This window comes from Schistocerca serialis, chromosome 6 (assembly GCF_023864345.2).
Source record: "Schistocerca serialis cubense isolate TAMUIC-IGC-003099 chromosome 6, iqSchSeri2.2, whole genome shotgun sequence".
NCBI lineage: Eukaryota > Metazoa > Arthropoda > Insecta > Orthoptera > Acrididae > Schistocerca > Schistocerca serialis.
In genome coordinates, this window is record NC_064643.1 from 347,877,009 (window position 1) to 347,892,821 (window position 15,813).

The window sequence follows — 15,813 nt, forward strand, 5'->3', positions numbered from 1 at the left end:
ATCTAAGCAAGTGAAGGACACTCAACAATCATCAAGAGCATCAATCCGAAAAGTAAGTATAAAGTATGTTGTTTTTTTTCAGCTCTTGAACAATTTTAAATACATTGCAACAAATCTTATTGTGGAGTAAACTGTAAAATACACATAAATTCTGTATAAATTCAGTAACTGACAATAACAAGAGAAGGATCATTAGACATGATAGGTATTTGAAAAGATAAAGTGCAAGATGAAAAGAAACTGGATCTTATCAAAAGTTTTTTAAAAAAACTGTATTTACAGTTTCAGTTATAAAGGTTTTTGTACATCTTAGTTATTGTAAATCCAAGGCTGGCAGGAGCTTTCCAGTGCACGAGCCAAATCCAACTCTGTATCCTTTACCTTCACAGTGTCCTGCAAAACACAGAGCAAGGGGCAAAAAATCAAAAGAAAATCTTAGTTTTTATATGTAAGAAATGCTTTAAGTCATGGAAACACAAGTGTAATGGATATGGCACATCGCAAAACAGTATAAAATCAATAAGGAAACCTGGTGGAAACTCGTGAAAGTTACCTTTCAATGTAACTTCATCCCCGTCCACCAGAAACTTTCGATAGGTTCCACCAGGCAACTCCACAGGATTGGTACCCTTCCAACCAAGTTCAAGCAATGATCCATAAGAATTGGCAACCTGAGAACAAATTTATTCTATTAATAAAACAATAGGAACACTTACACTATCACCAATACATGTTTTTGTGTAGGTCTTTCTATAATTCACAGCACTGCCAAAATAAATAAGAGGACACTTGAGGCAGAAACTTTTCATAAAGAGAAAGGGAAAAGAAAAGAGCTGTGAATGAAGAGAGACATTACTTGTTTGCAATATAAAATTTAATGCCCACTCCATAATGCATTTTTGATAAGTATTTAATGTGGGTAAGTCATAATCTTAATTGTCCTTTTGGCTTACCAAATACTGTTTCTGCAGCTGCTTCCTAGTCTAAGGGGAATGAAACAAAAGAAATGCATTGGCAATCTTAACACTGAAGGTAGTGTAAGGGAAGATAAGGGCCTGAAGCAATGCATCTGAGAAGGCATAAAAACTGCGTTCCCATTATATAAGTTTATAGGCTTCCACAGTCAGTATCATTCTGAATAAAACAATTTTTGAATATTAGGCCATGCCATTATAAAATACTAAATCAACTAATTGCCAATGTTTCTACTGACTTTGCAGTGGTCCTACTCAGTGTGGTTAAGAGGTGGATACTGGTGAATGTCTTCCCCTATATACTTCTATTTCGATTATCCAGTGGCTACCGACATCACATATCTGGGATGTAACTGGACTATTTGAAGAGTGGCTGTATGGAAGCAGATGGCTGTATGTTAGACTATTTCCTGTGCCACTTTGGAAGGTGATTGGAAGGCCACTCTAGTAAGTGATTAGCATGCAATAGTCTACCATACAGCCAACCACCTCCGTAGCAGCCTCTCTTCAAATTGTCCAATACATCCCAGACACATGACTTTGGTAGCCATCTGATAACCAAAATAAACAGTATATAAGGGATGACTTTCACCAGTATCCAACAGTTTACTGCCCTAAGAGAACCACTGCAAAGTCAGTCAAAATCTCAACTATTAGTTGCTTTAGCGCTTTGTAATGATACAGCCTAATACCCAACATTATTTTATTCAAAAGATGCTCCAATTGCTTTCCTTTGTTCTTAAAACAATATAACAAAATAAGAAAGGGGTTAAGAGCAGGCAATCACAAGAGACACACTTTGCAAACAACCTTGTGGTGTGTAGTGGAGTGTAGCTCTGGTACCACTAGCATTTCCACTCTTTCCTGTTACACTTGCGAACAGTGCACAGGAGGACTATAGTTAAACATAATGTGATAATCTATTTCACTTTAGTTATTGGCATCAGTGAAGTTACAATCTGATTCCACTCTTTAAATAAAAACAGTGTCAAAGACAACTGTGCTATGAGGGGTCAGCTGTGGTTGATGTGCAAACCAAGTTAAATGCACCAACTAAAAGACACATGGAATCGCAAATAACATGAATGTGAAGTTTGAGAGAGCAGTAAATGTGACTAATGAGAAACTGAACAAGGAAAACTCAGAAATGAGTTACATAATTTGTAATGTGATATTAACTATGGCTTCAGAACAAGTGACATGAACATCTGTGTCACTCTCCGTGATGTAAATATCGGAGCTGTCAATATAGCTGCATGTTATATGACCATCAATATTCCTTGAGGTCCAGCTGCAAAACATGCCATGTGAGCTGTTCTCTTAACCCTCACAGATGAAGGCTTTGGTGTCCTGCCTTCCATGCCAAGAAATAGTGATTGTTCATTCATAACAATGACATATTTTACATATTTTGAATAGCATGATGTGATAGTGATCTAACTTCAGACTGTCTTTTAATATAGACTGATTTTTTATATACAAGGTGTTATCAAAAAGTAGAGGGAACTTGTTTTTCCTTTAAGGATCTCTATTTATTCATCAACTTCAACTATGTCCCCTTTGAAATAATCCCCCTCAGATATAACACACTTGTGCTAGCACTTTTTCCAATCTTGGAAGCACTTCTGGAAATCACTCTTTGTTATGGTGTTCTGCTTCTTGAGCAATTCTGTTTTTATCTCATCAGTGGTGGCAAAACAATGTCCTTTCATGGTTTTCTTCAGCCTTGGGAATAGAAAGAAGTCACAGGGGGCCATGTCATGCTTATTTTGAAGCAACATAACAGTTTTGTTTTTTTGCCAAAAAATCATGAACAAGCATTGAGGTGTGAATGGGAGCATTAGTGTGAGTGGTTCTGTCACAGTTCTGGTCATTGTCTTTTGACTGCTTCATACAAACAGCAAATAACTTCCAGGTAGTATTCCTTATGACTGTACAATCATAAAGCAGGAGGTCATGATGCACTCTCTCATTGTAATTGAAGAAAACAGTAAGAACAACCTTCACTTTTGATAGAGCTTCTCATGTTTTTGGGTCTTGGTGCTTCAGGCAGTTTTCATTGGGATGACTGGGCCTCAGTTTCAATGTCATGGCTGTATATCTATACTCTGTCATCTGTTATAACCTTTTTTACAAGATCTGGACCGCTCTAAATTTCATTCAGCAATTCCTGAGTGATATCTACTCAAAGTCATTTCTGATCAAAATTCAGCAATTTCAGAAAACTTTGCTGCTACACATTTAATACCTAAAACAGCAACCTCTCTGATAGTGATTCACTGATTATCCAGAACCATTTTCTTTACTTCTTCCACACTCTCATCAGTAATTGATGTCCAGGGCGGTTGTCATCTTCAACATCCTCTTGATCCTATTTGAAATGGTTAAACCACAAGTAAACTCTTGCCTTACTCATAATAAATTTGTCAAAAGCCACAGTTAACATTTCAAGTGGGTTTCTGCACTTTATTCCATTTTTCCAGCCAAAATTTAATGCAAATTCTTTGATCCATATTTTTCAAAAGTAAAAAATTTGACAAGTACTTGAAAACAGGTATAATTTTTCCAACCTTCAACAGCAAACTAAATATTGAAAACAGCTGAAAATGCAAACCTACGTCAGGAATGTGTGTTCCACAAAGATAAAAAAATTGAAAATCAGATATACACAGCCCACAAAATTAAAAGATTCCCATTAATTTTTGATCATACCTTGTGTGTGTGTGTGTGTGTGTGTGTGTGTGTGTGTGTGTGTGTGTCCACTACTTCACTCTCCCATTTTAGGAACTGTTAAACCTCTCTTATACATGGACTGGTGCTGTGTATAAAAAAAATGTGAAGAACTTAACAACTTTGAAATAAGTTGCACTGAATACAACCATGACAAGGCAAAGTCCATTTATGGATGGCTGGTTCTCTCATTCACAAAGCCCACTTTCCATGCACTGGAGACAAAAACAACCCACAGAGAACAGTAAGGAAAATAAGGACTGGAGGAGACCTTGCATTAGAATAACAATTCCTTTTATTATGAAGGCTGTTGGTCTTATGGAAATTTTAGTATTACTGTATTATTATTGTTATTATTATTATTATTATTATTATTATTAGTAGTAGTAGTAGTAGTAGTAGTAATATTTTTAATCATCCTTGTTGCCCCCCCCCCCCCTCACACACACACACACACACACACACACACACACATAAATGATTAATAATAATGATGATGATGATAATGATAATAATAATAGCAATACAGTAATACTACAATTTCCTAAAGACCAACACCCTTCATTATAAAAGGAAGTCTTTCCTGTTCTATAACACTATTGCTACTCCTATTGCAAGGTCTCCTCCAGTCCTTAATTTTCCTTACTGTTCTCTGTGGGCTGTTTTGGTCTCCACCTTAAGGAAATTGGGCTATGGGACCCAGGGGACAATCAGCCGTCTCTAAATATGTCAATGTACTTCATCTTATCTTATATGTGTTCATAAGTCTTCTTTCAAAGTTCTAAATTCTTCCCATTGCTTTATAAAGCTATGATTTAACTACACAAAAAGAAAAAAAACATTCATGGACTGCTATTTTATATGAAAACAACAGAAAGAACATAAACAACTCTTAAAAGAAAAAGAGAGAGAGAGAGAGAGAGACTGGTTAAGTAATTTGATAAATTAATAAGAAAGAAAATACTGAAAAAGAAGGGAAAAACAAAATAAAATTCACACACATAATGTATATTCTATTTTTGGAGTAGATTTTACTATTGAGATTCTAGATTCTTACTGTCCCACTAATTGTGCCAGATGCCATAAGATCGCCTGGGTTAACATTACAGCCAGTAATTGTGTGATGTGCCAGTTGTTGTTTTGCAGTCCAGTACATTTCCTTGTAGTTTGTCTGACTTATTTTGTGAGGAGTACCACCTTCAGCTGAAGCAAAAAGATTTTGCGTTACTTCAGATGTAAACCTAATAATAAGACTGCAATATACATTAATCAAGTAAAATGTATAACTTACGAGTAATGAATATTTCCAGTTTAATATCAAAATTAAACTTATCATTGTGCTGAAGATATGGGAAAGGTTTGGGATCCTGGGGTAAATTATCAACTTTAAATGGCTCCAGTGCCAGTAGAGTTACAACCCATGGACTGATAGTTGTTCCTAAATTCTTTGCTAGGAATGGCCCAAGGGGCTGATATTCCCACTTCTGAATGTCTCGAGCTGTCAATATGTAAGAAAAATCATAAGATTATGGAAAGTTTCAATGTCCACTGCATAACATGATTTTCAAATATTGTGCAGATTATGAATTCACACAATGAACAACTGTTCAACATACCACTCCAATCATTCATGAGTACCATTCCGAAGATGTGATCCTGTGCTTCATTAACTGGAATTGGCTCCCCAAGTTTGGTGGGAGGCCCTCCTACAAAGAAAGCCATCTCTAGCTCGAAATCCATGAGCCGGCAGGGCCCAAACACTGGAGCTGCTCCTTCAACAGGACATGTTTGTCCATTTGGGCGACGAATTGGTGTCCCTGATACTACAATTGACGAGGCACGTCCATGATAGCCAACTGGCAAATGTTTCCTACAACAAAACACGCATAAATAGAACAAGCTTCATTTTTATTATCATTATTATTTAATGTCTTGTTTTTTTGAAAGACCCATTGTCTTTATTTTTGATCAAAAACAGTAATCACTATCATGAATAAAACACCACATTTATCTCACAAATCTGCATACAAGATTGTCATTACAAGGGATATTCGGAAAGTAAGGTCCAATTGATTATGAAATGGAAAACACAGTGAAAATCCAATGAATACTTGCACAGATGCATGGGACAGTGTCTCTAGTATGCTCATTGATTGTGTCACGTCACACATTTCAGTTCTAAGTGCACAGTGAGCACATCATGATGCCTATAAAATAGTGTCTCCCACCAAATATGAGTGCCTGTGAGAAATTTTACCTATTTTCATACAGCTCATATAACATAACTATCACGCATTTCCTTTCTCATGACAATTCTTGGCCACATACTGCCAAGCACAATGATGATGCTCCTGCAGTATTTTCAATAGGAAATGTTAGGTCACCCACCATACAGTCCAGACTTGGCTCCCTTCGATTTTCATCTCTCCGCACGTGAACCACTGGCTATGAAGACAACATCCTGGTACAGACAAAGATCAGTGTACAAAATTGGCAGAAAGCACAGGCAACTAACTTCTATGACAAGGGTACTGGAAATTTGTACAACGCTATGAGAAATGTCTCAGCCAGAGCAGCAACTATGTAGAAACATAGCTGGATGATGTAGCTAACTGTTGCAAATAATTTTTTTTTTTTAATTTTCTCTGTGGTTTCCATTTTGCAGCTGACTGAACCTTACTTTCTGAATAGCACTCTTACATTCATACTACCATGAGCCTGTACCCCATCATCCTGTAAAAATGAGTACATGATGAAGCACTTTTAACTTCTTAACAGCTTCTGCTAACAGGCACTGATTCCCCTACAGAAAGTTATTGCATTTCCACTTCCCACATGAAGTTTGACATATTCATTGTGCTCAGTACATATAGTTTCCATAGTTTAAAATGTTTTGAAGTTTTACATAAACTATTGGCACATCACTTCGTATTCTCTTCTTGCTTTTCTGTCTAGGAGCACTTGTCACAAGTTATCTTAAGAGCATAGGTCACTCCTTGTACTGATGTAAATCATGTTTAGACTCTTGCCCACTAAATTTTATTCATATCAATAAGTTTTTAAAGACAGATTCATATTTGGTTGTAGGCTGGAGACACTGAGGGGTCATCAGCCTCAAGTGGATACGGTTTTTTCCTTAACACACAATGGCCCTTTCCAGTACAGTCTACGAGAGTTGTGTCTTAAGTGTATCTGTTGAGTGTAGGTGGATGTAATAGATGTGTAAATATAATGTTTTGTCAGGTTTGTGTAAAATGATGATGAGAGGGGGGAAAGGGTAAAACCAGTATTAGAATACAGCATACGGCTCTCAAATAGCACCAGGGGACTGCCAGGCTTGACATCCCCATGCTGCCGGTGGATCAGTGGTATGTATAGATCGATTAGACACACTATTGATACACCACATTATACCTAAATAAGGCGGGTTCACTGCAAGCAGTGAGCAGCATAGTATTTATGACTGACAGGCCACTTGAAACTGTCAACTTGCCAATTTAAGGCCAATTGGCTGCAGGTCCATTCTGGCTTCTGTGATACCTAATGTGGTTCTGTCCTCAGCTGACTGAACTACTGACTATAACTCTGTGGATATCCTTTGGATTGATCATGTTATTTGTTCATTACAATTGGGCTTGCTTGGGATCTGCATACAGTGATTTCAGCCTACCACTATTATCCTCTACTTTGGTGAATTGTGATACTGTGTTGGCCAAGTGATTTATTTTAGCCATAACTATGAGTGGTTCCTACAAAAATAATTAAAGCTGTGTTAATCACAGTTGTTTTCATTTGTAGCCCTGGAAAATTCACAGATTTGTAACTTTTATGAACCTTGAATCATTTAGTTTGTGTTTCAATGTATTCAATAAAGTATATTAGTAAATTACTTTTGTCATCTAAACTGGGAACTGCAAACTAGCAATGAAACGGGTTCCAGTTCAGTTACATAACATAGCTACCATGATAGCAAATTTTTCTGACTTGTGGCTACACCAGTTCAATCAATATCAGGAGTTGGTGAAACATTCGACCAGCTCGGCTCTAGCAGCAGCGGAAATCCCTGCCAGCCATTCTGGCTTTCCAGCCATTTAACAGTGCACAAGAGGAGAGATATTTGTTTGGATGCTTTTGGTATCTACCACCCACCAATTACACACATTACATTGTGCAGAAATTGACCCCACTGTCAGGACACTCAGTGTCACCTCTTTTGGTCACTTATGCTTTATTGACACAACATTTTTCTACAAAAACGCATATGGCTGTGGCCCGATTAAATTTTTGCAACGCCATACATCAGACTCAGAAAGCAATGCTTGATGGAACACAGATATCCAAGGATTGAGAAGAAAGTGTAAATTTGTGTGCATTTGGGGCTTATCATATACAAAAAATTTAATTAGGGATGTCATGAGTTGTCTTGCCACTGATAAAAGATATCTGCGAACACTCCTTATGTTAGTTAGAGCTTCATGGTGGATGGAAGTATTGATGATGACTCTGCACAACATTGCTTATATTTGGATTTTCTTTGGACCAATTGTTTATTTGTTCATGGCTAACAGGACCACTTGCCACGACAGTAAAGTGACATCCGATTACCACTGATAAAGCCTACTGTGGTGAACTGTAATACCTTTTGGGCCAAATGGCTGATTTCAGCCTCATCTATAAGTTGTTCAAACTACTATAAATCAAGCTGTGTAGTTTCCATTTATAGTCCTGGAAAATGCACAGGATCAGTTACACTTGCACAATTTGTTCTGCATTTCAGTTTATTCAATACAGTTTTATTAAATGGTTTTGTGATCTTTATTGAGACTACAAAAATCACCATCAACAGTATCATTTGTCCTTACTTCTTGAAATTTATGCCACCACTTCATCTTCTCTTGTTGGCCTGATACTGGTGGTCCAAACTTCTTACACAGACAGTATCCAAACCAGCTGTCTCCAAGACAATCATCACCCACACAGACATTCATTAGTGACCTCAGCTATGGAGGCAGGTACAACAGTCAAATGACTTTTCAGAATGGCGTTTCACCCACAAGTTCCAATGTCATATGGTGGCTAAATGCGTAATTCACAATTACAGGATGCTTCTGTAAGAGAAACTTAATAGGTTTCTGACAGTGACCAGAGAAATAGTGTAACAAATATAACTTTCTACACAGTACACAGAAACCAACAAATGGCTCTAGTGTACCTAGACATTACGGAAATTACACAAATGCAACAGCAGATTTCACAAGGGCAGTCGTTCCCAAGCTTTTGGAAACAATAACCCCTATGTGCAATCAGGTATTTCCTAGTCTCCTCCTCCCGCCTCTCCTCCACCATCAACACTTGTACCTAACTAAATTTTATATGAAAAAGAATTTTCTTCTAAGAATTATTTTTAAAATGACAAAAGATAAATAATATTTAGTTTTTGTACATGTTTTATTAGACAATGAACTAATGGTCAGTGAGATAACTGGTACTACTTATTTCTAATAACCTTTTTTATGGAACAATGAAGAAATTCTAAATGCATCACAAGTGCCACATACAACTCTTTCTCAGAAAAGAAAGTTAACTATCCACACTGAGGGCAGATGTTTGTTACAAATCATGCTTTCTCTGCACCACCCACACTTTGCAGCCTCATTTAAAATCCACCAAGTTAAAATGTGTACACTGTATTTACTGCTCATAGATTAGTTGATTGCTGAATTGCTATAATAATAATAATAATAATAATAACAATAATAATAATATAGTGTAGATCCCACAGCAGTGTAGTAGCCATTACATAGTTACTGATGTGTTGTGCTGCAAAACAGTTCGTTTATCTGTTGCAAAGTGAATAATGAAGTGATTTCTGGTCCATTGTGGGAACTACATACATCCTGGAGAAGGTATTTTGGTGACATATTTAAGTATATGTAATATATATATGCCTCAACTTTACTGTAATAGACATCTGGTACAGAGTATGTTTGTAGTGGATGGACTATGCAGGGGAGAAGACGTTCATACATCACTTTCACAAACAGTACCACTCACCACATTATGTTGCACATTAATGTTGGTACCAGAAAAACTGTAATTATTGGTAACTTATGTAATCAATCTTACAAAAAAATGACAACAGTGATAATCTCACAAAAATAATTTAGTTTAGTGACCCAAAAAGAATGGAGTCCTTTTGTTGTTTTTACTCCTCTGGGGGTAATTACACTCAGGTTGGAAACCACTGCACTAGGGGAAAGGTAGATATCACCAACAGCAAAATTAAAGAGGACTTTGGGTAACAGAGAAGCAGCTGTATGAATATCAAGAGCTCAGATGGAAAACAAGTCCTAAGCAAACAAGGGAAAGCTGAAAGGTGGAAGAAGTATATAGAGGGTCCATACAAGGAAGATGAAACGGAAGGCAATATTATAGAAAGGGAATTGGATGTACATGAAGACGACTTGGGAAATACGATATTGTGACAAGAATCTGACAGAGCTCTGAAAGATCTAAGTTGAAACAAGGCCCCAGGAGTAGACGATATTCCGTCAGTAATACTGATAACCTTGGGAGAGCCAGCCACAACAAAACTCTTCCATCTGGTGTAAAAGATGTAGGAGTCAGGCAAAATACCCTCAGAATTCAAGAAGAATGTAATAATCCCAATTCTGAAGAAAATAGTTGCTGACTGGTGTGAAAATTATTGAATTGTCAGTTTAATAAGTCATGGTTGCAAAGTACCAACATGAGCTCTTTTCAGAAGAATGGAAAAAATGGGAGAAGCCAATCAGTTTAGACTCAAGAGAAATGTAGGAACATGCAAGTCAATACCGACGCTGTGACTTATCTTAGAAGATAGGATAAGGAAATGCAAACCTACACTTATAGCTTTTGTAGACTTAGAGAAAGTTTTTGACAATGTTGGCTGGAATACTCTATTTGAAATTTTGATGGTAGCAGGGGTAAAATACATGGAGTGAATGGCTATTTACAACCTGCACAGAAACCAGGTGGCAGTTATAAGAGTCAAGGGACATGAAAGAGAAGCAGTGGTTAAGAAAGGAGTGAAAAAGTGGTGTAGCTGATCCCTGATGTTATTCAATCTGTACATTGAACAAGCACATTATGCAGAAGGAATAAACACTTTGGTGTTTGTAGATGACTGTAATTCTGTAAAAGACAGCAAAGGACTTGGAAGAGCAGTTGGACAGTGTCTTGAAAGGAGGATTTCAGGTAAACATCAACAAACACAAAACAAGAATAATAGAATGTAGCCAAATTATATCAGGTGATTCTTAGAGAATTAGATTAGGAAATAAGACATTAAAGTAGTAGAAGAATTTTGCTATTTGGGTAGCAAAATAACTGGTTGTGGCTGAAGCAGAGAGGATACAACACTTAGGCTGGCAATAGCAATAAAAGCATTTCTGAAGAAAAGAAATTTGTTAAAATAGAATACAGATTTAAGTGTTAGGAAGTCTTTTCTAAAGGTATTTGTCTGGAGTGCAGCCATTATTGAAGTGAAACATGGACAATAAACAATATAGACAAAGAGATAATAGCAGGTTTCAAACTGTGGTGCTACGGAAGAATGTTGAAGATTAGATACCATGTGAAGATTAAATGAGTAGATAACGTAACTAATGAGAAGGTACTGAATAAAATTGGGGAGACAAAAAAATTTGCACCACAACTTGTCCAAAAGAAGGGATTAGTTGATAGGACACATTCTGAGACATCATGGGATCATCTATTTAGTATCGGAGGGAAGTGTGAGGGATAAAAATCTTCGGAGACCAAGAGATGAATACAGAAAGCAGGTTCAGAAGGGTGTAGGTTGCAGTAGTTATTTGGAGATGAAGAGGTTTGCATAGGATACAGTACCATGGATAGCTGCATCAAACCATTCTTTGGACTGAAGACCATGACAACAACAACATCAACAGTGAAGAAGGAATTTTAATGATGAAGCAACATGTTTTGTCAATGTGAGAGTGAACAGGCACATCTAAGGTACGGGGAATTGTATCCTTTGCAGGATTTGTCCATTTCAATTGAAGTATTGTGTACTATGCGGCCTCATAGTAGAAGGTATACAGACTTCTACAGTACACATCTATAAATGCTGTATAATTGATATTGAATAAACTACCGCAACACATACAAGTCATGTAAGTAAAATACAACATATGTAACAAACAGTATTTCTGACTGCTGTGATTGTGAAACTAGACAAGAAAATATTACTTAAACAATGTCAGCTTTACCAAGAAAGCCTACCATACACCAAGATCACAGTTATATGATTAGGAACAGAACTTAACAAAACAAAACATATAGGAAAAAAAATCTCAATTTTTGGAAAATTACAGTTTTCTTTCCAGAAATTCAGTAACACAAGAGAAAAATTTGTTTCATTTTGTACCTTATTTTGAGTGGACATTTAGCTGATTTGATGTCTGTGGGGCCATGATTGTATGTTTTTATTGCTATCAAAATGAAAATTGCCCAAGAAAACCATATAATTGTGACACAATTTCTGGTCAGTGCTTACCTTCCATATCTATCAGCAATATCAACATTTCTCCTAAAAGTGTTTTTATTCCTACACATTTAATACCACTTGTGTGCAGTTTTGTGTTGTATTTTATAATTTGTAATTGCATTTTGTTTCTAATGTCATGGGGGTCGAAATCTCTTTTTTTGTTTATAGATTCAAAGTGTTGTAGTGTAAAATATGTTACATCTATAACCTCAATACAATGGCAATGGCATTGGGTTTACAGTGTTCATCTTTTCTCTTAGATAACATTATCCTCAGTTCTAATTTATGTAATGAAAATGTTGTGGGGCTCATAAGTATTTTGCCAGAAGATCAAGCCATGAGTAATGAGGGACTCCAATAGTTCATAGTAGAAAAGCTTTGAATCTGTACGTTAACAGTAACTCTAATGACCTCTGTAAGAATCAGGTTTAGATGAACTGCTTTGCTAATACCTCTGAACATGTTACATCAAGGTAGAACTGCAGATTCAATATCTGAAGAATCAGAAAGGAGGGACACCCTGAGTACTTGTACCAAAGCTTTTTGATTTTCTCTGTCTGATTGAAAATATTTATAATATTATGTCAATACACACTGCTACAGATTGTGTGTACACCAGTTACAAATGATGAGAGATGCTTTGCTCCTCTATATTTATGGTGGCACTCATATTTGTTTGTAAATTACGCACACATCTGGATAAGATCACCTGGTTTTAATACACAGATAACGCATACTAAAATACATGTTCAACCAGATAATGACCTTATGGCTGAAACTAGCAAGTTGTGAAAAATAAAGCAATAGTTTATTTCAAGAGCAAAGACTGAAGTTGAGCACCTGGCCTTATTCTCTGTAAAATTCATAATGGCTACAGAACCTAACAAGAAGAAACTGAAGGAAGAATGCATTTTTTTTTATTTCTCACACAATTGGTGAACATTTGACAATAATTTATAATAACCCTTTAATTAGATTAGAGTATAATTCACTACTCATATACACATTAGGGGCACTGGTAATGAGGAAAAGTCAGGTGAGCAGTATACAGGGTTTCAATATGAAGTTCCAAAGGAGCAGGATAGTACTAAATAATATGGACACAGTAAGGAATGAGAGATTGAGAAGAATAGTGAAAGAGAAGCCCATACAAGAGACGAAACATGGTATGGACATGTAAGAGAATGGCTGTTTGCAGTGTACCCCAACAGGTTCATGAAATTACAGTAGGAAGTAAGAGACCTAGAGAAAGTACAAGAGACAAATAGACTGTTGGAGTGATGGAATGTGTAATGACAAGAGGAGGAGGCTAGGGAAGAATGGAGGGGGGAACATGTTTGGAGGACAGCAAAAAATGGAGAGGCTGGTGTTCCAAGCAGTTCCAACTCAAATTATGATGATGATACAAATCACAGTATCAGTAATCATGGTATAGCATCATATAAACAATGCACTAAAAACATTTAGGCTTCTAAGCATCCCACCATTTGAACAAAATGTTTCACTGTGTTTTGTTATCAACAAATAGTACATCCATATCAAATAAACTGTAATTGTACACTTCGTAGATTCTCTCAGGTTCATAACCCTGCAAAAGTTCACAAATGTAATGAAATTCCATATGTGGGTACAGTCATGAATGTCTAAAGCAGAAAAAAAGTGTTTATTCTCACCAGTTTGGTAATAATGCATTCTCTCGCCCACGGAACATTATGCCCACATTTGTGGCATGATTTATCGATGAATAAAAATCAGTATAATCTCCAATAATTGCTGGAAGATGCATTTCAGCATCTGACTGTGGCACCAATGCTCTGTGAAAAGATTTAACAGTTTGTTAAGAGTAAATAAATATGTTATTAAAGCACATACATTAATCAATGCTGAGGGACTTTTTTTGGAATTGGGTGTGAATTTTTGCATGCAAACATGTGCATATGTAAAAATCTGAGATATTCATAAATCCATTTGATCATATGATCATTATATTATTTGCAAACCAATCTCTATTGTTACATGTATAGGTAACTATTACTTTTTGATAAATATCAGTGTGGGTACTTAAATAGTGTGCCAGCAATAGAAGGTAAATAACTCTCTCTCTCTCTCTCTCTCTCTCTCTCTCTCTCTCTCTCTCTCTCTCTCTCTCTCTCTCTCTCTCTCCCCCCCCCCTCCCCCCCCCCCTCAACCATCCGAAGTACCACCAGCTAACCTGGTAATTCTTTTTGTTAAAATTTTGGTTATGTAATCTCACTGTAGTAATAGTTTATTGTTAATGCAGGCTTATAGCAATTGCTTCTGTTTTGTTTATGTATATCTTTACTGACTGATTCACTCATTCATTCACAGAATGTTCTGCAAATTTCATCATAGAGCAGAGTGTTGAATGAGTCAAGTTATACATTAACAGGCAGAAGCAATGACTGCTGTTCACTTCTGAAAAGTATACTAGCATACATTTATCACTAGTGCTAATCTACTGAAACTGATAGTAATGGCAATTACTTCTAGATCACTTGGCCTGTGTATGTTAGAAGAAAAACAACTATTTTGAAAAAAGCCACTACACCTCAGCTACTGTTTTTATCTGATATTTCAAACAAAGGTATTTTTGTAGTTTTACGCAGACTATTATCAGTTGTCTCTACATTGCCAAAGTCAGGATCTATCTAATACAAATATTAGTGTTACGCAGAATTTACATTCTTGATTGAGTTATTCTGATAAATTGTAGAATGAATGGTTAATGACATAGGCCTGCTCTTTTGCTTTATTTTTAAGTGTTTGGGATCTTCAAGTTCCTGCGTGATATTTAATGGTAAACTGTTATAGACACTTTCATTAGAACATGAACACCATTCCAAACACGAGACAGGAACACATAGTCTATATCGATATTATTTCTACTTCTATTACAGTAAATCTGAACTGCTGTGTTTACCCTAAATTTTCTTCCGTTTTTAACCACAAATACCACTACAGAGTAAATGTATTGGCATGTAAGGTTTAGTATTTATCTACCGTTTATTCATTTTTTAGTTCCATGAACCCTTGATGCAAGTGTAGTGCTAGGATGTAGAATGTCTCTGATTATTACAGTAATAACCATATGTAAATTGTCATGAGGCTTACAATCTAGATCATATGTAAACACATACATGATAAACAAGGTCCAAGTTTTCAGACAATAAACCAGATAATAGCAGTAATAATCATCACACAAACTAATTTTAAGGCTTGCATGCAAATTCACATAAAATGCTTTCTGTCAATTAGTGATACAAATTGCTAGATAGTAACTGCACATGTTGTTGTTGTGGTCTTCAGTCCTGAGACTGGTTTGATGCAGCTCTCCGTGCTACTCTATCCTGTGCAAGCTTCTTCATCTCCCAGTACCTACAGCAGCCTACATCCTTCTGAATCTGCTTAGTGCATTCATCTCTTGGTCTCCCTCTACGATTTTTACCTCCAGTACTAAATTGGTGATCCCTTGATGCCACAGAATATGTCCTACCAACCAATCCCTTCTTCTAGTCAAGTTGTGCCACAAACTCCTCCCCA

At 36.4% G+C, this 15,813-nt stretch overlaps 1 protein-coding gene across 1 annotated transcript in view; it reads right to left on the reverse strand.

The window, feature by feature from the left end:
- Nucleotides 1-247: 247 nt before the first annotated feature.
- LOC126483944 (fumarylacetoacetase) overlaps nt 248-15,813 on the reverse strand; it is a 69,297-nt gene continuing 53,731 nt past the window's right edge. The window contains exons 4-9 of the mRNA XM_050107232.1: nt 13,926-14,066; nt 5,321-5,574; nt 4,996-5,202; nt 4,762-4,907; nt 554-671; nt 248-393 (exon numbers count right to left, since the gene is read on the reverse strand). Coding sequence (XP_049963189.1) covers nt 314-393; nt 554-671; nt 4,762-4,907; nt 4,996-5,202; nt 5,321-5,574; nt 13,926-14,066 — 946 coding nt within the window. The 3' untranslated portion in view covers nt 248-313. The remainder of the gene's footprint in view (nt 394-553; nt 672-4,761; nt 4,908-4,995; nt 5,203-5,320; nt 5,575-13,925; nt 14,067-15,813) is intronic.